The sequence below is a fragment of the Arvicanthis niloticus genome, chromosome 2 (genome assembly GCF_011762505.2).
Source record: "Arvicanthis niloticus isolate mArvNil1 chromosome 2, mArvNil1.pat.X, whole genome shotgun sequence".
NCBI lineage: Eukaryota > Metazoa > Chordata > Mammalia > Rodentia > Muridae > Arvicanthis > Arvicanthis niloticus.
In genome coordinates, this window is record NC_047659.1 from 148,144,210 (window position 1) to 148,162,770 (window position 18,561).

Genomic DNA, 18,561 nt, shown 5'->3' on the forward strand with positions numbered 1-18,561 from the left:
GCCCATGAGAGATGGATGTCAGTGTGTGGTGTTTTCCATCCGTTGTGTAGGATTTCCATATATCTGTGTAGCTAGCATCCACACAATGGAAGGTATTACACTTGACTCTTGGCAGGAAGAATTGGAGCTGATAACACATGATGCTAATCCCTTGTTCTGCCCTGGAGGATGCAGAAAGCCTCTGAGGTGGGCTGTAGCCTTGGGGATATGAGAGGCTCACCTGCTCTCATTGATGCCCTAATGTGTTTCTTGTTCCTGCTGGGAAGGCAGATGCAGCCCTGGTCAGCCCTCTGCCACAGGTTCTGACCTGCAGTGTGGTGGTGAGCCAGGATGGGAGCCTGTTGGGAAGGCACTAAGATCACCAATTGTAGTGTCCTTGGATGAAGGACCCTGAGATTAGGGCTGCAGTGTTCGTTTCATGCAAAGCTTCTAGTGGGAGAATAGGGAGGAAAGAAATGATGGCCATGCTTTATACTGAGTGGGGCTTTCTCTGTCCTTGTGTACCACAGTGGGGATAGTTGCCCTTGGTTCTCATTATTGCCCTGAGAGGCACACTTATGTCTGTTTTCAGATCCAGAGTCTGTGAAGTAGAGAGGAAGGCAGACTTTTGCTGAAGTCATCATTGAGGCAGAAGAGAGCTCATCTTTCCACAAGTGGTGTGGTGGTCATTTGAAGTGCACTTTTCCAGTAAACAAAGGACAAATACTGTGAGTAATGGAGACTTGGGAGAGCAGCGGAGGCCTGGAGGCTGCTTCCAGATCTCCCTGTTCTTCCTTACTCTTGGACTCTTTCTCCTCCTGCTGCAGGTGTAGTTCTTCTCCCTGGCTCTACAGCTGTTTCAGCATTGCTAGTGGAGAGTGATTCCAGCAGTTTCTGGAGTAGGGAGCTGGGTAGGGATGCATCCTGGGAAGAGTGTTATGGTAGTGGAGGGTGGCAGATACAAAAGACCACCATATTTGCTGGAGGTAGACGTTCCTGAAGGATGGCTGTGCTTTTCTCTCTGTGTCCAGACTCAGCCTTGCCAGTCTACAGCCAAGACAACATTCAGGATCAGGGAGGGGGTCTTCTCTGGTGTATAGAACAGCATTAGGCTGGCAGATCACAGGATAGATCTGGGTAGGCCTTCCCATTTCTGCTGTGAGATCTTGGGATAATCCCTGGACATTTCAGAGCCTGGAACTTCTTGGAAACTCAGACCTCTTAGGGCCCTGAAATGCTAGGATTCTACAGCTCTCTCACAGGGAAGGTGTCTTCAGCTTGTGGCCTGGCCATGAAGCAGCAGGATTAACCTCCTAGGTCAGTAAGCAGAGTGCAGGAAATGCCTCTGTGTGATTCTTTGGTCAGAGGCAGGTGGTGGGGCTGGAGGAGGGGAAGTCTGCTCATAGCCTGGTCTGGGGGAAGGGAGGCTGAACTCAGCCACACTCCCTTCTCCTCATGGCCTGGAGGACTCAGGCTCCAGTGCCCAGGCATAGAGCAAGGGAGTCTCAGCAGAGGGGCTGGGCTCAGGGGTTCACTTTATCAAGCAAGTGTTTGTTTGCTGTTCCTGTTGCTCTGAGGGCAGGAGAGGGAAGGGTGTCTTATTCCTGACTGAAGGGGGTTTGCTGGGAATCATGGGTCATTCATTCATTTTTCAGTAAACATTATCAGTTTCCTGGGCAGGTGCTGCTGCTCTTTGTAGTCTGGCGTGACCTCCAGAAAATTATTTCCTTTGAGCCATTATTTGCCATATTCTTGTGTTAGGCATGGAAGTCCAGGGGGATTTAAAGCTCCTTTATTACCACTGTAAAGCTGGAGGAGTGCACCCCCTCCCCCGTCCAGCAGGGCATTAAACAGGGGTCTGGCTGGGGAGGTCACCTGAAAGAGAGAATGGGGGAAACAGGCAGCCACAAAGAATGACGGCATGTCTATAGGCTGGCTGATCAAACCATAATTTTTACTTTTTCACACAGGGATTATATGCACATAGAGGCAGAAAGTGGGGAAGGGGATGACACAGGAGCATAGGTGTTCAGGGGGAGTACAGATACCTTACAGAACAGTATATTGGCTGGGTGAAGGTTCAGGGAACAGATAAAGATGACTCTTGTTTATGAATCACTTGTCCTTATCTAAGTTGGTACTGTCCACCACGGCTGCCTATCTACAAGGTCTATGACTACTTGGGCTGGTAAATTTCACCAAATCTGCCTGTTTACAAGATCTTATAGCTGTTTCAGTGTTTTTCTACAGAGACCAAACCTTTTGTTAACAGGCTGACTTAGGCCTATTGCTGATTTTAGACCTTCATTGTATAAGCAAGGCTGCCCCTGACAGGGGAGAGTTGGAGTCTTTTCTCCTCATTACAGAGAGGGGCTACTGAGGCCCAACAAGCATTGCTGACAGAACTGATCCTGCAAAGTCAACCAGGCAGATAGGTATCTCCATCTGGGAGCTCCCGGGCTGCACATAAACCCTAGTCAATTTGTTGGAGTATTTGCAAAGCGCCTGTGAGATCAGCTACCAAGCAGAGGTTTTGTTTATGATGTCTAGGGTTCTCATCTTCTTGCCTGCTGAAGTTGGCCCCCATTATTGGTAGTGCCAGACTCTCATGAGTGTCATAAGTCTCCCAAGCAGCCTGTATGTGGGTTATATTCGAGGGCATTGTATGGAGGTTGGTCTTCAAGGAGGACCTGTGCTTTGGAGGAGGTCAGCTTTGGCAGTCCATAGGCTGGGGAGGAGGTGACCAGAGAATGAAAGACAGCCCCTGCAGAGTGACCCTCAAAGTACTGGTATTTGTTCACTATGTCATGCAGCAGATATATTTGTCATTCATAGGGACCTCTTGTGGGCACGATAGGGCACTAGTAACATTCTCGCAATGTCAGCTGAAACACAATGTCTTTTTTTTCATTAACTTTAATTTAGTAGACATTTAGACTTTAATTTTAGTGTGTTCAGCTATTGAAAGCAGCAATACTGCCTTTCTTTAGACAAATGTTCCATATTTTGTAGTTTTCACTAATTTGGGAAGGATTTCTTATTTCTGATTAATGAGATTTTACTAAAAATAGCATCAATGCGTTACACTACGGAGCTTGGGTCTGTGCCACTGAGATGAAACCCAGCAGTTGCTACACTCAGCAATGATCCGGGATCAGCCTCATGCAAGAGGGGCCACAGGGGTGAGCAGATGGATTGGAAACGGGGTTGTCTTGATTTTCTGTCAAAGGATAACATGCTCTCCAAAGTTTAGCATTTAGTTTTAATGAAGTGAATATACTTACAGGCATGTCAACACCTTTAAACCTGCCCCACACTGCTATAGCCCTTCTAGGTCAAGGATCACCACCGTCCGGACAGCAGATAGCATAGATTTGCTTTTGTTAACTTTATAACTCAACATACTGCATACTCTCTTTTGTACCTGGTCTTAAAAGAACAGTTTAAACCAAGAAGATTCATGAATGCAGTGAATGTCCGGAACCTCTTCCATTGCTGTATCTCCTTGTGCTGTGTGTCTGGATCACAGTTGATTGAGTTTTGTGTTTTCCTCTTATTGAACATTTTTGTGGTTTTCCAGATTTGGGTTATTTTTGAAGAAATGGCTTCTGTGGAAATTCTGACATATTGTATTCATCAGAACCCTATCTGTTGGTGAACTGCAGAGAGCACTTTCTGAGACATAGACGATGGGTCTACACCAGTCTACGTTTGTAGACATTATTGGTCTTCAAAACCAGTTATATCAATCCAGGGCTTAGCAGGTGTGGACGGGCCATGGTTATCTCAGCCCTTGGCAGTTTCTCTTGTTTCTGGCTTAGTCATTCTGGGAGTTATGCTGTGCCCTCTCGCCATGGCTTCTGCTAATTCCACTGAAGACCAATGAGCTTGAGAACTAGGATTCTTTTCCCTGAGGGTGTTTGGGGATGACATACAATTATAAGTCTACGCAGTATTGATCAGCTGGGAGTAGAACACACTGTGTGCCTGGGAAGGTAGGCATGCTTATTATGGTTTTTTTTTTGTTTTTGTTTTTTTTTTTTTTTGTCTGCCTTCCTGCTTCATGGTCTTGAACGTGCTGGGCACACAGATACTTAGTACAGAGTGGTGGTAGGATACACCCATGGTTTAGCTTGAGAGGAATGATAGAGTTGTGCTCCTGTGGGCGTGGGCCTCAAAGCTCACCATGGTCTATCACTGAGGCAGGTACCACTCCCAAAGGGAGCTCCATGTCCAGGTAGCTGCTGCAGAAGTGTGGTGAGCATAGCTTTCCTGTGGCCTCATGGGTAAGCTTAAGGTCTTAGAGACTAGGGGCCATTGGGGTCAGTATGTCCATCAAATGGAATCTGGGGACCCAAGTGGATAGAGTTTCCTCCAGGGCATTGGCTTGTGCTCCCTGGTGTTGATAACATGGCATTGCACCCGTTTGTACTGATGACCATCTCCAGCCCTTCTTGATGGTGCTTTGGGCCACAAGTCATAGGCATCTTCTCTGGGAGACTGAAGTCAGCAGGACTTTGCAAATAAAGGCAGGGCCTGGGGTCCATGGAATGTCATCACTAAGAGGAATTTCTCCTGCACACAATGTGCATGCAAAGATGCCTTAAGTAGCCCAGGCTTGGGGCTGAAGAGATTTCTCAGTGGTTAAGTGCAGAGGACCCAAGTTCAGTCCCCAACACCCACATTGGGCAACAACTCCCAACTGTCTGAACCTCCAGCTCCATTGGGATCCAACACCTCGAGCCATTGCAGGCACCCATACGCATGGGCACATACCTATACCACCCCTAATTAAAAACAATAGAAATAAATCTTTAAAAAGAAGCTCAGTCCCAGGCTCTCTATGACACCAGCTAAGCTCCTTGCAAAGGTGGGGTAGCATATGTCATCCTTGGCAGAGATCCTTTTCCTGTTTGCTTTATCATTGGGACAATCTTTACCCTCTAGGTGGCACTAATTCTTTCCAGATGCTTCAGTCTTTAGCTGATGAGGTCTTCATCAGAATCACTCTTCTGGCCCACCAGTTCATGCCTCTTTCAATTCAAAAGCGAGAGAGGAGCCAGCCTGGGCAGGTTCCCAAGTGTGCCTGATGCCCAGGGACCCTGGGGGGGAGAGACCAGGATGTGAGAACATGCACTCTATGTCCAGCATGAGCAGAGATGGGAGCTCAGGTGACAGGTAGGACCTGGCTTCATGAGAAGATAAGTGGGTATCAGAGATGTCATGTATGGAGGAGCTGGCAGGGCCAGGATGTACATTCCTCTTTTCTGCCTCTTCTCCCTTTTTTCTTCCTGTGAACCCTCCCTCTGTCTGCTAATCATTAGTACTTGCTTGCAAGTGGCTGCATCCAGTCTCTGTACTGATGGGTGTCTCCAGACAGATGCTAGGGTTGGGGGAGACGTGGGCTCTGGCTGGGGAGGGTTTGGCCAGTCTCAGTTCTCTTCCTAGCCCAGACCCTGAGAAGCCAAGATGTCACCTTGCTTCCTTCCTTCTCTAAGCATCTCTGTCAGTACACAGAGCAAATGAGTAAGATGTGGTCCATCCAACGCTCGGACTCCTCTCCTGGCCAGCGTGGGCATGCAGATGGATGAGCTCAGGTTTGGACGTGGCAGCCCTGCCTCCTCTCCCAGCCAGCATGGACATGCAGATGTACGAGCTCAGGTTTGGACGTGGCTCAGGAGGAAGTTAGAGGAGGACTATCAGGTGATGATCTCACGTGGTATTAAGTGGAGCAGGAGCATGAGGTGTTTGCACACTCATCCTGTCTGTCATTGTCTCCAAAGTCCAGACCATCTGGCAGCAGGATTCCTGGACTTAAGTGGGTTGGAGATTAATGACTTCGTTTTGTTGGACTACATTTCCTCCTGCTCTTTCATAGGATATATATCTAGATCTCTCTATAAAAGCAAATGCAAATTTGCCATAAGTGTCTAACCGCTGTCTGCCACCACTACAGAGGCAGACCTTTCTTCTTTCTCTACTTCCCAATTGAAACTGTTTGGTTTTTTTATGTGCTGGCAGTTGTACTGTTTGGCAGATACATCAGTCCCTGACATTTTGTATCTTGGTATCCCTGTTCCCCCAATATATCCTTGTTCTCCCTACTGATGGTCCAGTGGAGAGAAAATACATGCATGTACCAACACAGGGCCTTCCATCGTTCATCTTCAAGGAAAGACAGGCAATTCTCCTCTTTACATGCTTCATTAAAAGCTTACTGCTAATAACAGGAGGAGCCATTCTAGACACAGCTGGTACAGCAATGTGTGGCACTAACTTCAAAAACCTTGGATGCCAAATAACCTAGGATCCTTCTCTATTAGAAAAAATAAAATCTATTGCCAAGCTAGAACAGGCGGCTTTGTTAGCTGAGGTGGATTTACAGCTTGGACGAGTCCTGGACCTGCATTAAGCACCATAAAGAAGTTACTTTATGTTTTTAAGGGAAAGTAATTTCTATGTAAACATTTTGTAAATCATTATATATAACTTGGCTGTGCTCTGCAAAAAAAAAAAAACAAAAAACAAAAAACCCTCCCATTCAGCAAGTTCTTCCCCACCCACAAGTGTTCAGAGCTGGGTATTGTCTCTCCTGAGGGTGAGTCCTGTTGTGTGCCTAAGGTCTGGACTGTGCCTAGCAACTTGCTTCGCAGAAACTGAACCATCCTGGGTCCTGACATGAACCTCAGAGGTGAGCTGAGGGGTCAGAAGGTGGCTGGCTGTGGGTACCCTCCATTGATTGCTTACCATCTAGTTCTAGGTTCCTTGTGTCTGGGACGGGCCAGTGGCTCAGAGACTCCAGGACCTGGCCAGCTGGGCCGGCAGGAACCCTGAAGGTCCCTGGATCTGTGTGTTTGTGTGTGTGTGTAGTGATGATGGGTGGGTAAGTGGGGCAGTTGTTGCCATGTTCACAGTGCAGCCACTGAACTGTTTCTCAGATGAGGGTGTTGACAAGCAGCAGTGATGTCAGTGGTTCCCCTGGGAGGCACACTTACCGTAAGAAACTACACGAGGGAAGTGTGTAGTGAGGCTCTTCTCTGGACCCCTCTATAACTCGGCCACTTCAGGAAGCTGTTGTCCACCCAGTTCATTAACTCATCATAAAATGCCTTCCCAGAGATGTGTCTTAGTTGATTCTAGATCTTACCATGCTAACAGTTACATTTAACCACCACATTCAGGTCGGTAGGCTTTATGTGGCTGGAGTTTATGAATCCCTTATGTACTTTGGATTATAGTCCTGTATCATAGATTGTCTTTTGCAATCAGTACATTTCATGTCTTTTTCTTTGCATTTATTATAGGAGAAAGATATTAATTTTATGAAGAGTAGCTTTAATCATGTCTTTCATGTGTCTGCCCTTTGGTATAGGATCTGAAAGGTCATCACCAAAACTCTCATGGCCTCCATTTCCTCCCAAGTGGGCCTATATATAGTAAGTGGTTTGCATTTAAGTCTGTGACTTAAGCTGCATGGAACTAACATTTATGAAGGCAGAGCAATGTTGTACCTGTTTGTTTTGCACGTGATTGTTCAAGGGACTCAGGGCTGCCGTTTATCCATTTTATTAGCCTTAATCCTTTGTAAAGATCAGTGGACTGACTTATTTCTGCCTGTCTCTGGGCTCTCCTGTGTGTCCTACTGACCTGTTTGTGTAGTCTGAGTCCTGAGGCTTTATCTCTCATCTTTGTGTTAGCTGTCTTGGGGACTTTGCTTCTACCACATAAAATATAAAATTAGTTTTTTGTTCAGACTGAGTGTCTTATCTCAGGCAGATGTAGAATTTACTAGGTAGACAAGGATGACCTTGAAATCTTGACTTTCCTGCCTCCACCTGCAAAGTGCCTGGATCAATCTGTACTGTGTGTATATTAGGGAAGCCACTTTACAAATGGAGACAAACACCCAGTTCTAAGTCAATGTTTTGATATTTACAAAAAAAAAAATGTACTCTATTGACTCTATATTAAAGGCTGGGAAGGTAGGTATCTTCATAGCTTTGAGTCTTCCTGCATATAAACTGTGAAGGCGTCTCCCTTCTCATGGGCTAAGAGAAGAGAGGACAGAGAATAGAATCATGTGATTTGCTTGGCTGTTTTCCAGTTCCCTGGAGAGAAAACCTCCTAGCTGTAAAGCAGGTAGTGAAAGCCAGATGGATGGCTAGGACAGAAGTGAGGGTCGATGGTGAGATATGCTATGGCCCTAAGGCTCCACGTTTCTGCCACACAGTGCGTTTCTATGCAATGCTGTACTATGTCCATGGAGCTCATGGCTCACAGGAGTGGGAGGATCAAGGTTTACAGCAATTACATGACAAAGGACCAAGAAGAATGAATTAAAATTTAAACAAGCTTTGTGTGCACCAAACTTCATTCTGTTCGACCCTGTCATCTCTGGGTGACTCTGTGTCCTCACTACAAGTGAATTAGGAGAACACTGCTAAGAAACAGAAGTGTGAAGAGGTCTGGAACAGGCCTGGAAGCACTAGCCAGAATAGGACACCTGCTGGCACCATGATCCTTGTGCAGTCACTCCTCCTACCTGCAGGGTTTGTTGTTCCTGTCAGCCTATTGGCCCTATCAGCCAGAGGACAAATTCTAGGTCTTGGTATAGGACTATGGGGCTGGGGATGCACAGGGTGCTGCTCAGTCCTGCAACTGGAGTTGTAGTGTGTAACCAACTGCTTGGACCTTTCAGAGAGCCGAGTCTCAAGGTAGGAACAGCTCAGGAGTCTCAAGGTAGGAACAGCTCAGGATGCTCTGGGGTGAGACTAATGAAGGAAGGGCATATGCGTGTGTGTGTGTGTGTGTGTGTGTGTGTGTGTGTGTGTGTGTGTGTGGTGAGATAGATAGAAGAAATAGATAAGTATATAGATAGAAAGAAAGAAAGATAGATAGATAGGTAAATAGGTAGATAGGTAGATGGGTAGATGGGTAGATAGGTAGATGGGTAGATGGGTAGATAGATACTCCTTAGCTGTGACTGTATGCTCACAATAATGGTCTGGATTGCATAGGCAGGGAAGGAAGGGGCTTCTGAGCTCCAGCCTGGGTCTGTGGAGGAGCCACTTGGGTTCCCTCTTGGAACTTGGTCATTAGGGAATTGGGGCATCAGAGGATCTATATTCTTGGATGTATCCTTCCTTGTCTACATCCTTGTGGAACATTGGACTTGGATGCTGCAGTGAAGGAGTGTGGCTCAACCTGCAGCAGGTGGAGCAGAGTGATAATAGAAATGCCATTGTGTGGGTGACCCCATCTGAGCAGCCATATGCATCATCATCTGCTTCCCTTAAGGCTCTCGGCCTCAGGTACAGCTGATCATGTTCAAGCTCCCCTCAATTTACTTCTCCTCCCTGAGTGGGGGCACAGTCGCAGGAGACTCCTGGACAAGCTGGTGTCTTCAGCAAAATGGGAACTACACCTAGAGTAAGCACAGAGAAAGGGAGAGGGACACAGGAAATCCCTCAGATAGGGTGAGGACCGAGCCCTGAGTGAGGTGCATCAGGCTTTTCTTTAAACTACTTATCTCCTCGAGCACTGGGCTCAGCTCCATCACACCTTCAGGTGCTCCTTCTCTTCTCACATAGGGCATTTTGTATTTCTCTTTGTCCAGCTTGCACCTTTCCATAATAGATCTGCATAAGGGTTACCACTAACAACCAAGTGCTACAGTCAATACTAGGCTGTTTTGTAATTGCCCATTTTACACCATTCATCCAGAAGCCTTCAATTGGACAAGGGCAGAAAGCTGCCACAGTCTTTAACAAAATATCTCAAGAATGGTCCTCAGGCCCCTCAGCGATATTCTTCCCTCTCAAGTGGAGCTGGGCTCTCATAGTTTACATCACTGTCAGCTGCTGTCTTCCCTGCTCCTACTCAGATGCACATTAAATCCCCTTAAAGAGTTCAACCACATTTCTAGTCCAAAGTCCTAGAGTTCACATTGGGCCAACGGGAAGCATGGTCACGCCTGTCACAGCAATACCCTGTTCCCTGGTGCCAACTTCTGTCTTAATCACTGTTCTGTTGCTGAGAAGAGATACCATGAGCACAGCAACTCTTACAAAGGAAAGCATTTTAAGGCGGTTACTTACAGTTCCAGAGCCTGATAGTCCATTATCATCACGGTGGCATACATGGCACTGGAGCAGTATCTGAGAGCTACATCCTCATCTCCAGGCTGCAGGCAGAGGCTGAGAGAGAGACTGGGGCTGGCATGGGCTTTTGAAACCTTAAATCCCATACCCAGTTACAAGCTTCCTCCAACAAGGCCACATCTACTCTAACAAGGCCACACTTCCTAATCTTTCTCAAACAGTGTCCCTCCCAGTGACTACACATTCAAATATATAAGACCATTTGTGTCATTCATATCCATACTACCACACAGTCCATTTTCACAGATATGATTTTAATATGCGCACATGTTCCTCTGCTCTCCACTGACACCCATAATCTCATAGGGTCATAGGGTAACTCCTTTCTTATTTCGAGGAATAAGGATTTTATCATTCTTTGCTGGATGAGTGGTGCTGGACAGATGATGGAGTCCTTTATGGCAATGCATAGGCTGAGAGAACCCTGACTTATATAATATGGAGTCACTCAGAGCGGGACACACGTGATTCCAACAGTCACAGTGTTAGTGCTCAGTCAGCCATGCTGTCTTTAGGCTCACTGATGTCTCAGTAAGTCCTTGGAGTGTGAAGGGGTGAGGTGCTCCCTTCTTGCTATGGGAAGAAGGTTTGAGACACAGTGGGAAGGGTGAGTGGAGTTGTGGTAATATAACTGCAACCCCTGTTCCTGTCATTGGGAATGCTTTCCTAGGATCTTCTCTGTCCTTTCTTTACCCCTCCACCCAGTCCTTTAGTTGTCACCTTTCCTTCCCAATATATGTTAACAGTTATTATGTAGTAAAACATATAGAGTACATAATTTGATACCTTTTGGTGTCTGTGACCCAGTCTTCAGTCAGGATAAGGAACAAACCAGTTCCTCACTTCTTATGGCCTCAGGTCAGAGACTAGTCATTTCAGTTGTTCTGGGGTCCTCAGTGGACCTGGAACTCTGCAGTAGATGTCCATTTTGTTCAGACCCCAGTTCAGGACCTGGCTCCTGCCTGGAGAAGACATCTTGGCATCTGACATCAAGACAAATGTCTTAGAGACTAACATGTTCAGTTATCTGAGGCACTTGACAAATTAATTCCTGCCCTTAAGCTACTCCTGTTGTTGTATCTCTTTTACTCCCAGTGAAACTCAGTGAACACTGTTTGGTATGAGCAAGCCAGGGACCAGGAAGTGCGCCTGCCTCAGTGAGCAGGAATAGGACATAGGCTCGGAGATGTGAGTCTTCCTGTAAGTGAGAAGCCTGGTGTGTGGGAGCCGAGGAAGTGAGTGTGCTAGGAGGAGAGACACTGCAGAGGAGGCCCAGCCCCAGAAGCTGGTGTGGTGCAGGAGGTAGAGAGGACTCCCACCAGAGAATTTAAGCCTGGAGTTTACACACAGAGGTGGCTGGTGAGCTGTGTGGCCATGGCTGCTGTGTGAAATGGCTTCTTAGAAAGTGCAGGCTCCTGGGGAACGGACCAACCAGGAACGTGGCTGCTTGTTGGGTCTCCCTCTCTGCTCTGGGTGTCCTCAGTGCTTGACAAGAATGCTTATTGAATATTGTGCAAGCATCACGTTGTGCAGAGCTGCGTGTCCAGAGCCTGTCTGAACACACGTAGCACCTCTTCATTTCATGTAGAAGTATTGATTGATGCTTGGCTAGAATTAAACAAAACACAACAGCATAGCCTTGGCTAGTCTGCAACTCACAGAGACCCACAGCTGTGACTGTGGTTTTTATTTGTGCTTATGCAATAGGAAGCAATGCTGAGCTAAAATGCCTTATAATCTTTTTTCCCATTTAAATGAGCTAAGGAATCTTATTTTGTATTTCCTCAGTTTTGAGAGTTCATCGCATAAATATATACGTGTATGTATACATACATATAAACATCATGTATACATATATATGTATTTATATATACATGTATACATGATGCATATATATGCATATATATGTATATATACTTAGGGTCCCCCTACCTTCTACCTCCCAAGGTTGCCTGTTTACATTCTTTCTTCTAGCCTTCAGGGCTTCACTCCTGTCCCCCCTACTAGCTGATCATGTTCCCACCTTCCCCTCCATGTCCCTTCTCCCATGCAGTTCCCTCCCTCCCTCTGCCTACCATGACTGCTTTCTTCTACCCCCTGAGTGGAATTGAGGCATCCTCACTTGGGTCTTTCAGCTTGTTAACCTTCTTGAGTCCTGTGGATTGTGTCCTGAGTATTCTGTACTTTTTTGGCTTGTATCTCCTTATTAGTGAGTATATACCATGTGTGTCCTTTTGGGTTTGAGTTACCTCACTCACAATGATATTTTCTAGTTACATCCATTTGCCTGCAAAACTCATGATATCCTTGTTCTTAATAGTTGTGTAATATTCCATTGTATAACTGAACCACCTTTTCTGTATCCATTCTTGTAAGGTTACAGGGTCCTGTGACCTCTTCACCACAGGGCACAGACACTGGGGATGCTGGACATGGGATGTTTGACCACACTTAGCTTACACCATTACTGGGTGGGCGTTGGGCAGTAGGAAAGCCCCAGGACACCACTCCAGGAGTGGTGAAGCACAGTCTAAGGCATGGGGCAGCTAGAGCTGATTCGGGTTTCAAGGCAGGGGCCATCTAGTTCCCAGGCTCTTGGAAACCCAGGCACCATTGGGAGCTGTGGAAGAGCTGAGAACAGAGTGGGGCCTGCAGGCTGGATCTAGCAAGTGGCTGAGGGGGGAAAGGGGAGCACTGGCTGGCTCATGGGGAAAGTCCTTGGCTTGTTGGAGGCGGCAGCAGGCTTGGCTTGGTTGCAGCCATGGCTGGGGACACAGAGAGACCTTTAATGGGAGATGAGAAGGCAGCTCTGTAGGTGAAAGCCATTTCTGTGGGTCCCCACGGTGAATCCCTATGAAAAGAGACAGTCCATGGTTTTAAGGCATTTACTGTCATGACGGAAAGTGGATGTGTAAAACTGTACCCCATTTCTCATTGTGGGCCTGGGGTTAAATACCTATTGCAGGGAGAAGTGTCTGGGAAGGAAAGCGTATTGTCTAAGCCTCCAGGCCTTTAGGTACCTCATTAAAATGGAGATCTGTCTCAAGCCTATGTGACCTCAAATTCTTTACATGTAGAAGGGCTTGGGGCGTTGCCCTTACATGGCTGATGGCCACAAATCTATGGGGGAATGTAGCTAGTGACAAGGGCCAGGTGCACTGGAACAGTCGAGGCACCTCGACTTCAGGATTTCCGGGGTTTTGAGCCTTAGCTCAACTGTGAACCAAGCTACCTTTGGTTCCACACATTCTTCTATTGTGGGACTACTGGGCTGTTTCCAGCTTCTGGCTATCATAAATAAGGCCACTATGAACATTGTGGAACATGCCCCAGCAGCATGGTGAGGCATCTTTTGGGTATATGCTCAAGAATGGTCTAGCTGGGTATTCAGGTAGGTCTGTTTCCAATTTTCTGAGGAACCTCCAGACTGATTTCCAGAGTGGTCCTACCAGTTTGCAATCCCACCGGCAAGGGAGGAGTGTTCTTTTTCCACATCCTTGCCAGCATGTGTTGTTACCTGAGTTTTTGTTCTTAGCCATTCTGATTGGTGTAAGATGGGATCTCAGGGTGGTCTTAATTTGCATTCCTCTGATCACTAAGGACTTTGAACATTTCTATAAGCACTTCTCAGCCCTTCGAGATTTCTCAGTTGAAAATTCTCAGTTTAGATCTTTGGTCTGTTTTTAAATTGGGTTAGTTTTCTGGAGTGTAACTTCTTGAGTTCTTTGTATATTTGTGTTAATAGCCCTCTATCAGATGTAGAGTTAGTAAAAATATTTACCCATTCTACAGGTTGCCATTTTGTCCTATTGACAGTGTCCTTTGCCTTACAGAAGCTTTTCAGTTTCATGAGATCCCATTTGTCAATTGTCGATCTTAGAGCCTGAGTCACTGGTGCTCCGTTCAGGAAAATTTCCTGTGCTAATGTGTTTGAAGCTATTTTCCAATTTCTCTTCTACTAGATTCAGTGTATCTGGTTTTATGTCAAGGTCCTTGATCCACTTGGACTTAATCTTTGTACAAGGTGACAAATATGGACCTATTTTTATTTTTCTACATACAAACTGTCAGTTAGACCAGTACCATTTATTAAAGATGTTTTCTTTTTCCCAGTGTATATTATTGGCTTCTTTGTCAAGTGTCTGTAAGTGTGTGGTTCTATTTCTGGGTCTTCAGTTCTATTCCAGTGATCAACCCCTCTGTCTCTGTACCAACACCATGCTGTTTTTATCACTATTGCTCTGGAGTATAGCTTGAGTTCAAGGATGGTGATTCCCCAAGTTCTTTGATTGTTAAGAATTGTTTTCACAATTCTGGAAGTTTTGTTTTTCCAGGTGAATTTGAGAATTACACTTTCCATATCTTTGGAGAATTGTGTTGGGATTTTGATGGGGATTGCATTGAATCTGTAGATTGCTTTTGGTAGGATGGCCATTTTTCTATGTTAATTATACAAATCCATTAGCATGGGAGATCTCTCCATTTTCTGAGGTCTTCTTCCATCTCTTTGAGAGACTTGAAGTTCTCATCATATATAGATCTTTCACTTGTTTGGTTAGAGTTACCCCAAGATATTTTATATTATTTGTGACTATTGTGAAAGTTTTGTTTCTCTAATTTCTTTTTTTATGTGAAAATCTTTATTGGATATTTTATTTACATTTCAGATGCCACCCCCTTTTCCCCTTTCCCCTCCCTAGAAAATCCCTATCCCATCCCCACTTTTGCTTTTATACTATTTTTTTAATGTTAATCAAAGGCTTTATACGTTTGGTAATGCTCAATATCAATCAGAAGTGTAACCCAATGCCCAACCTAGATATATCAACTATCTTTGACTGGAGGGGACACAAAAACATCCGCCTCTATGTCCCTCCCCCCAGTCACCTAGCTCCTCCTCTCCTTCTCCTCCTCTCCTTTACTTCCTGTTAAAATAAAACTTTTCTCTTAGAATAGAATTAGAGCATAACTATACCAATTTGTGTCAGTAAGGTACAAGATAGACCTAATACCCAGTCCATCATTTTGTTGACTAACCAGAACCTCTGTCGTCCCTCCTTACTAAAAGACTTAGTTCTGAACCTGACTTTTTTCTTGGCTTTAGAATAAATGTCAGCTGAAAACCATCCTCTCAAATCTTTTCTCTCAAAGTAAATAGCCAGAATTGGCTATGAGAGTATAAGTTTTCAACCCCATCAGAAATGCAGAATGACTGAGTTAACTGAAATTATGTGAAGCACAAAGCATAGCTTCTAAAACTTAGCCAATTTATAGAGACCGCTGAGCACCTGGACAGTCCGTATACTACAAAACGTTGGAGCATCTGATCTTCAGTCTTCTGGTCCAGGATCATCGGACAGACCTAGTGATGCAGAATTATTAAGGGCTGATTACTCTGTCTTGGCAGATATAATCAGTCAACTATTCTGCAAGTGTGTCCTTTTCTGGACAGTAATTTGTCTGTAGATGAAAAGAGGCAATTCTTGCCTAGTGGCTGTCTCCCCACAACTGGAGTAACTCCAAGGATGCTCAGTTTCTTCTTAGAATCCAAAACAGGAAGCTGTCAGGAGCAGACAGGTCTCTAATCAAAATGGACATTAATACAGAAATGTTTGTAATGTCAATTCTGTGGACTTCTGACGTTTTGAAAACCAACTATCCATGTAAGGCAATCTGGAGTATTGTTTGTTAACTCCTCTCAGCTAAATAAAATATAGAAAACACCCTAATAGTAAACTTAGAGCCATGAATTTGCTATAGGCCCTTAACTCACAGGCTAACCATCTCAAATCAGTTTAAAAAGTTAAAGAAGGACTGGGTCTAAGCCTTGTATTCCTAAATGTGTTATATAGGCACAATGCCTATGAGAGTAACAATATTAATTTCACTTTTATATCAATAAGAAGCTGATACCAATGAAAACCTTATGAAAATTTGTAATCAAGGTAAATTTTGTACCATTTAAGAAATTATAACTTCATCCTAATAACAATTATACATATTTCTACCAATAGGTTATGACTATGCAATAAATCCTAGCTAATCCTCCCTGATCCACCAAAACCACTACTTTTCCCAGAAAGACAGCCCAATATTAACCACCGCAGTCCCCAAGCCCAGGGAATAGGGGCTCCGACTCTTCATTAACTTCTTCAAGCTGATTATGGGTGTTGAGATATTAGAAGAGGGGCAGGGAGAAGAGTAAATTGATAAGCCTCTAACGCTGTGTCTTCACTGCAGTCAAACCATGACAGATGCCAAATAGCCCAGGGTGTCTATATCAGAAAGAAAAACAAACTCATTCCAAGCAAGAAGAACAAATGGCTTTGTTAACTGAGGTGAATTTACAGCATGGGTGTGTGCTTGACATGTTTGCTTTAGGCAAATGCTAGGTATGTGAATGCTAGGACACTGAGAGAGGTTAGAAGGTTGTTGATTGTTTGAGTTTCTGTTGGTCAGGTTTGTTAGGTAGCTATGTGTGAAGAATAAACAAGAAGAATAATTTCGATATGCCGGTAATGAAGATTAAACTTGTCCCAAGTATTTAGACTCTCCTACATCAGCAGGATGTAGACTAAAGATAATGTCTCCCCTCTTTCTGACTTCTGACTTTATTTAGGGATCTCTTTTCTACCCCCACCCATTCCCTTTCCTCTACTATATAACATTAGGGAGTTGAAAGGGTTGAAAAAAAGGGGCAGAGAAGTGTGGACAAAAGAAAAACCTACAAAGTAGCAAAGCCAGCTACGTAGAACTGTCAGCAGGATATGAATAAAAGCCTCTTCTTTGTTAAGTCTTATCAATGTTCAGACTGGTGAATTTTAAATGACCCTAGATCCACAGCAGTATGACTACGTGTATTCTATCTAGAGCAGTTGTTCTCAACCTTCCTGATGCCACGACCCTTTAATATACTTCCCAATTTTGTGGTGATCCCCAACCATAAAGTTATTTTTATTGCTACTTTATAACTATAATTTGTTCCTGTTATGAGTTGTAATGTTAATATATTTGGAGAGAGGTTTGCTAAAGTGATCCTGACTTACAGGATGAAAACCAGTGATCAGTGAATTACAAAGTGAAAAAAAAATTATCGTTGACCTGTTCACTGTTTAATGGATGTACATTCACGGTCACAGTGTAGGGAAATAATGGAGTCAGGAGAATGAGGGCTGGTGTCGTGGATTTGATCCCCAGTGCTGGATAAACTTGGGGTGGTGCTGCATTCGTGTTATCACAGCATTTGGTAAGTGGAAGCAGATGAGGTTCAAGGCTGTCCTATAGAGTGTGTTCAGGTCATCTTAGGATAAATGGCACCCTGCAGAAAGATAGAGAGATAATGAGTTGGGGGTAGATGAGAGAAAGGAGAAAGAGAGATGAAAGGAGGAAGAGAAAGGAAAAGGAAAGATAAAGAGAGTGGGAGGTGAGATGAGAGAGAGGAGGGAGAAGAAAGAGAGAGGGAAGGGAGGAAGAGAAAGGGAGAAAAAGATAAAAGATGAGGAAGAGAGGAGGGAGAGAGAGAGGAGAGATAAAATACTTTAAAACAAAACAGTCATTTCAGCTGAGCTTTGGGTAGGTTTGCTACCTTAGAAAGAAACCTAGGCTAAAGAAGACAGTGGGAACAGATTTGCTGAACCACAGCAAAGACAGTATGACAACGGGGGGTGAGGGGGGGGGAGAGTCACAATCCCTGGAATATGAAGTGTTGGTGAGATACTGCCTGTGTCTTTGGGGATACTTGTTTAAGGACACCTGTTTTCTGTAGATACACCTGGGCAAATCAAAAGTATGTTTGAGTTCTTCACTGCCCACAGGATGTTCAGATATTTTCTCTCCTGAGGTTGAGTCCTAGTGTGAGGCTGTGGCCGCAGGACCACGTTATGACCAAGGACTTGATACACAGAAATGAAAGCACGTGTGCCCTGCTGTGGACCTTAAGGCTGAGTTGAGAGGTGACGAGGTGCTGGTTGTAGGTCCCATGGATCAATTGCTCATCATCTGTTTGCAGCTTCATTGGTGCAGAGACCAGAGGCTCAGAGGTGGCAGGGTCAGGCCTTCTGGGTTCACAGGAACCCTGAGGATCCCTGGATCTGTATATTTCTGCAGGTGCACTGGTGAGGGGTGGGCAAATGGGGCAAAGGTTTGGGTCATAGTGGAAAGTATTGATCTGACTATGCAAGGCTGCTGTGCAAGACACTGACATTTCCTCCTCCACCCTCCTGACTCCACCTCACACCCATGTCTGGTCTTGACTTTGTAGAAAATCTTGAAAAACATGCCCTGGTCAGGAGCATATTTTCTCCCATCTGCTCATCATACCTGCCTGCCTCTAAAGCAACTACCCTGATACCTGGGCAGTCATTACCTGTGTTTTCTCTTCTGTCCTCTGAGAGTTTACCCACCAGCCATGGTGGGACAACCA

At 45.0% G+C, this 18,561-nt stretch overlaps 1 protein-coding gene and 1 long non-coding RNA gene across 2 annotated transcripts in view; one reads left to right on the forward strand and one right to left on the reverse strand.

Moving 5' to 3' along the window:
- Nucleotides 1–3,222: 3,222 nt before the first annotated feature.
- LOC143441551 (uncharacterized) lies at nt 3,223–10,216 on the reverse strand. The gene is made up of 2 exons (XR_013109107.1): nt 10,077–10,216; nt 3,223–5,081 (listed from the first exon to the last, which is right to left on the reverse strand). It is a non-coding gene; the product is annotated as an uncharacterized LOC143441551 (long non-coding RNA).
- Nucleotides 6,561–18,561, forward strand: part of LOC117703959 (histo-blood group ABO system transferase 1-like) — a 39,292-nt gene continuing 27,291 nt past the window's right edge. Inside the window, exon 1 of the mRNA XM_076930471.1 lies at nt 6,561–6,670. Within this exon, the coding sequence (XP_076786586.1) occupies nt 6,658–6,670 (13 nt within the window). The 5' untranslated portion in view covers nt 6,561–6,657. The remainder of the gene's footprint in view (nt 6,671–18,561) is intronic.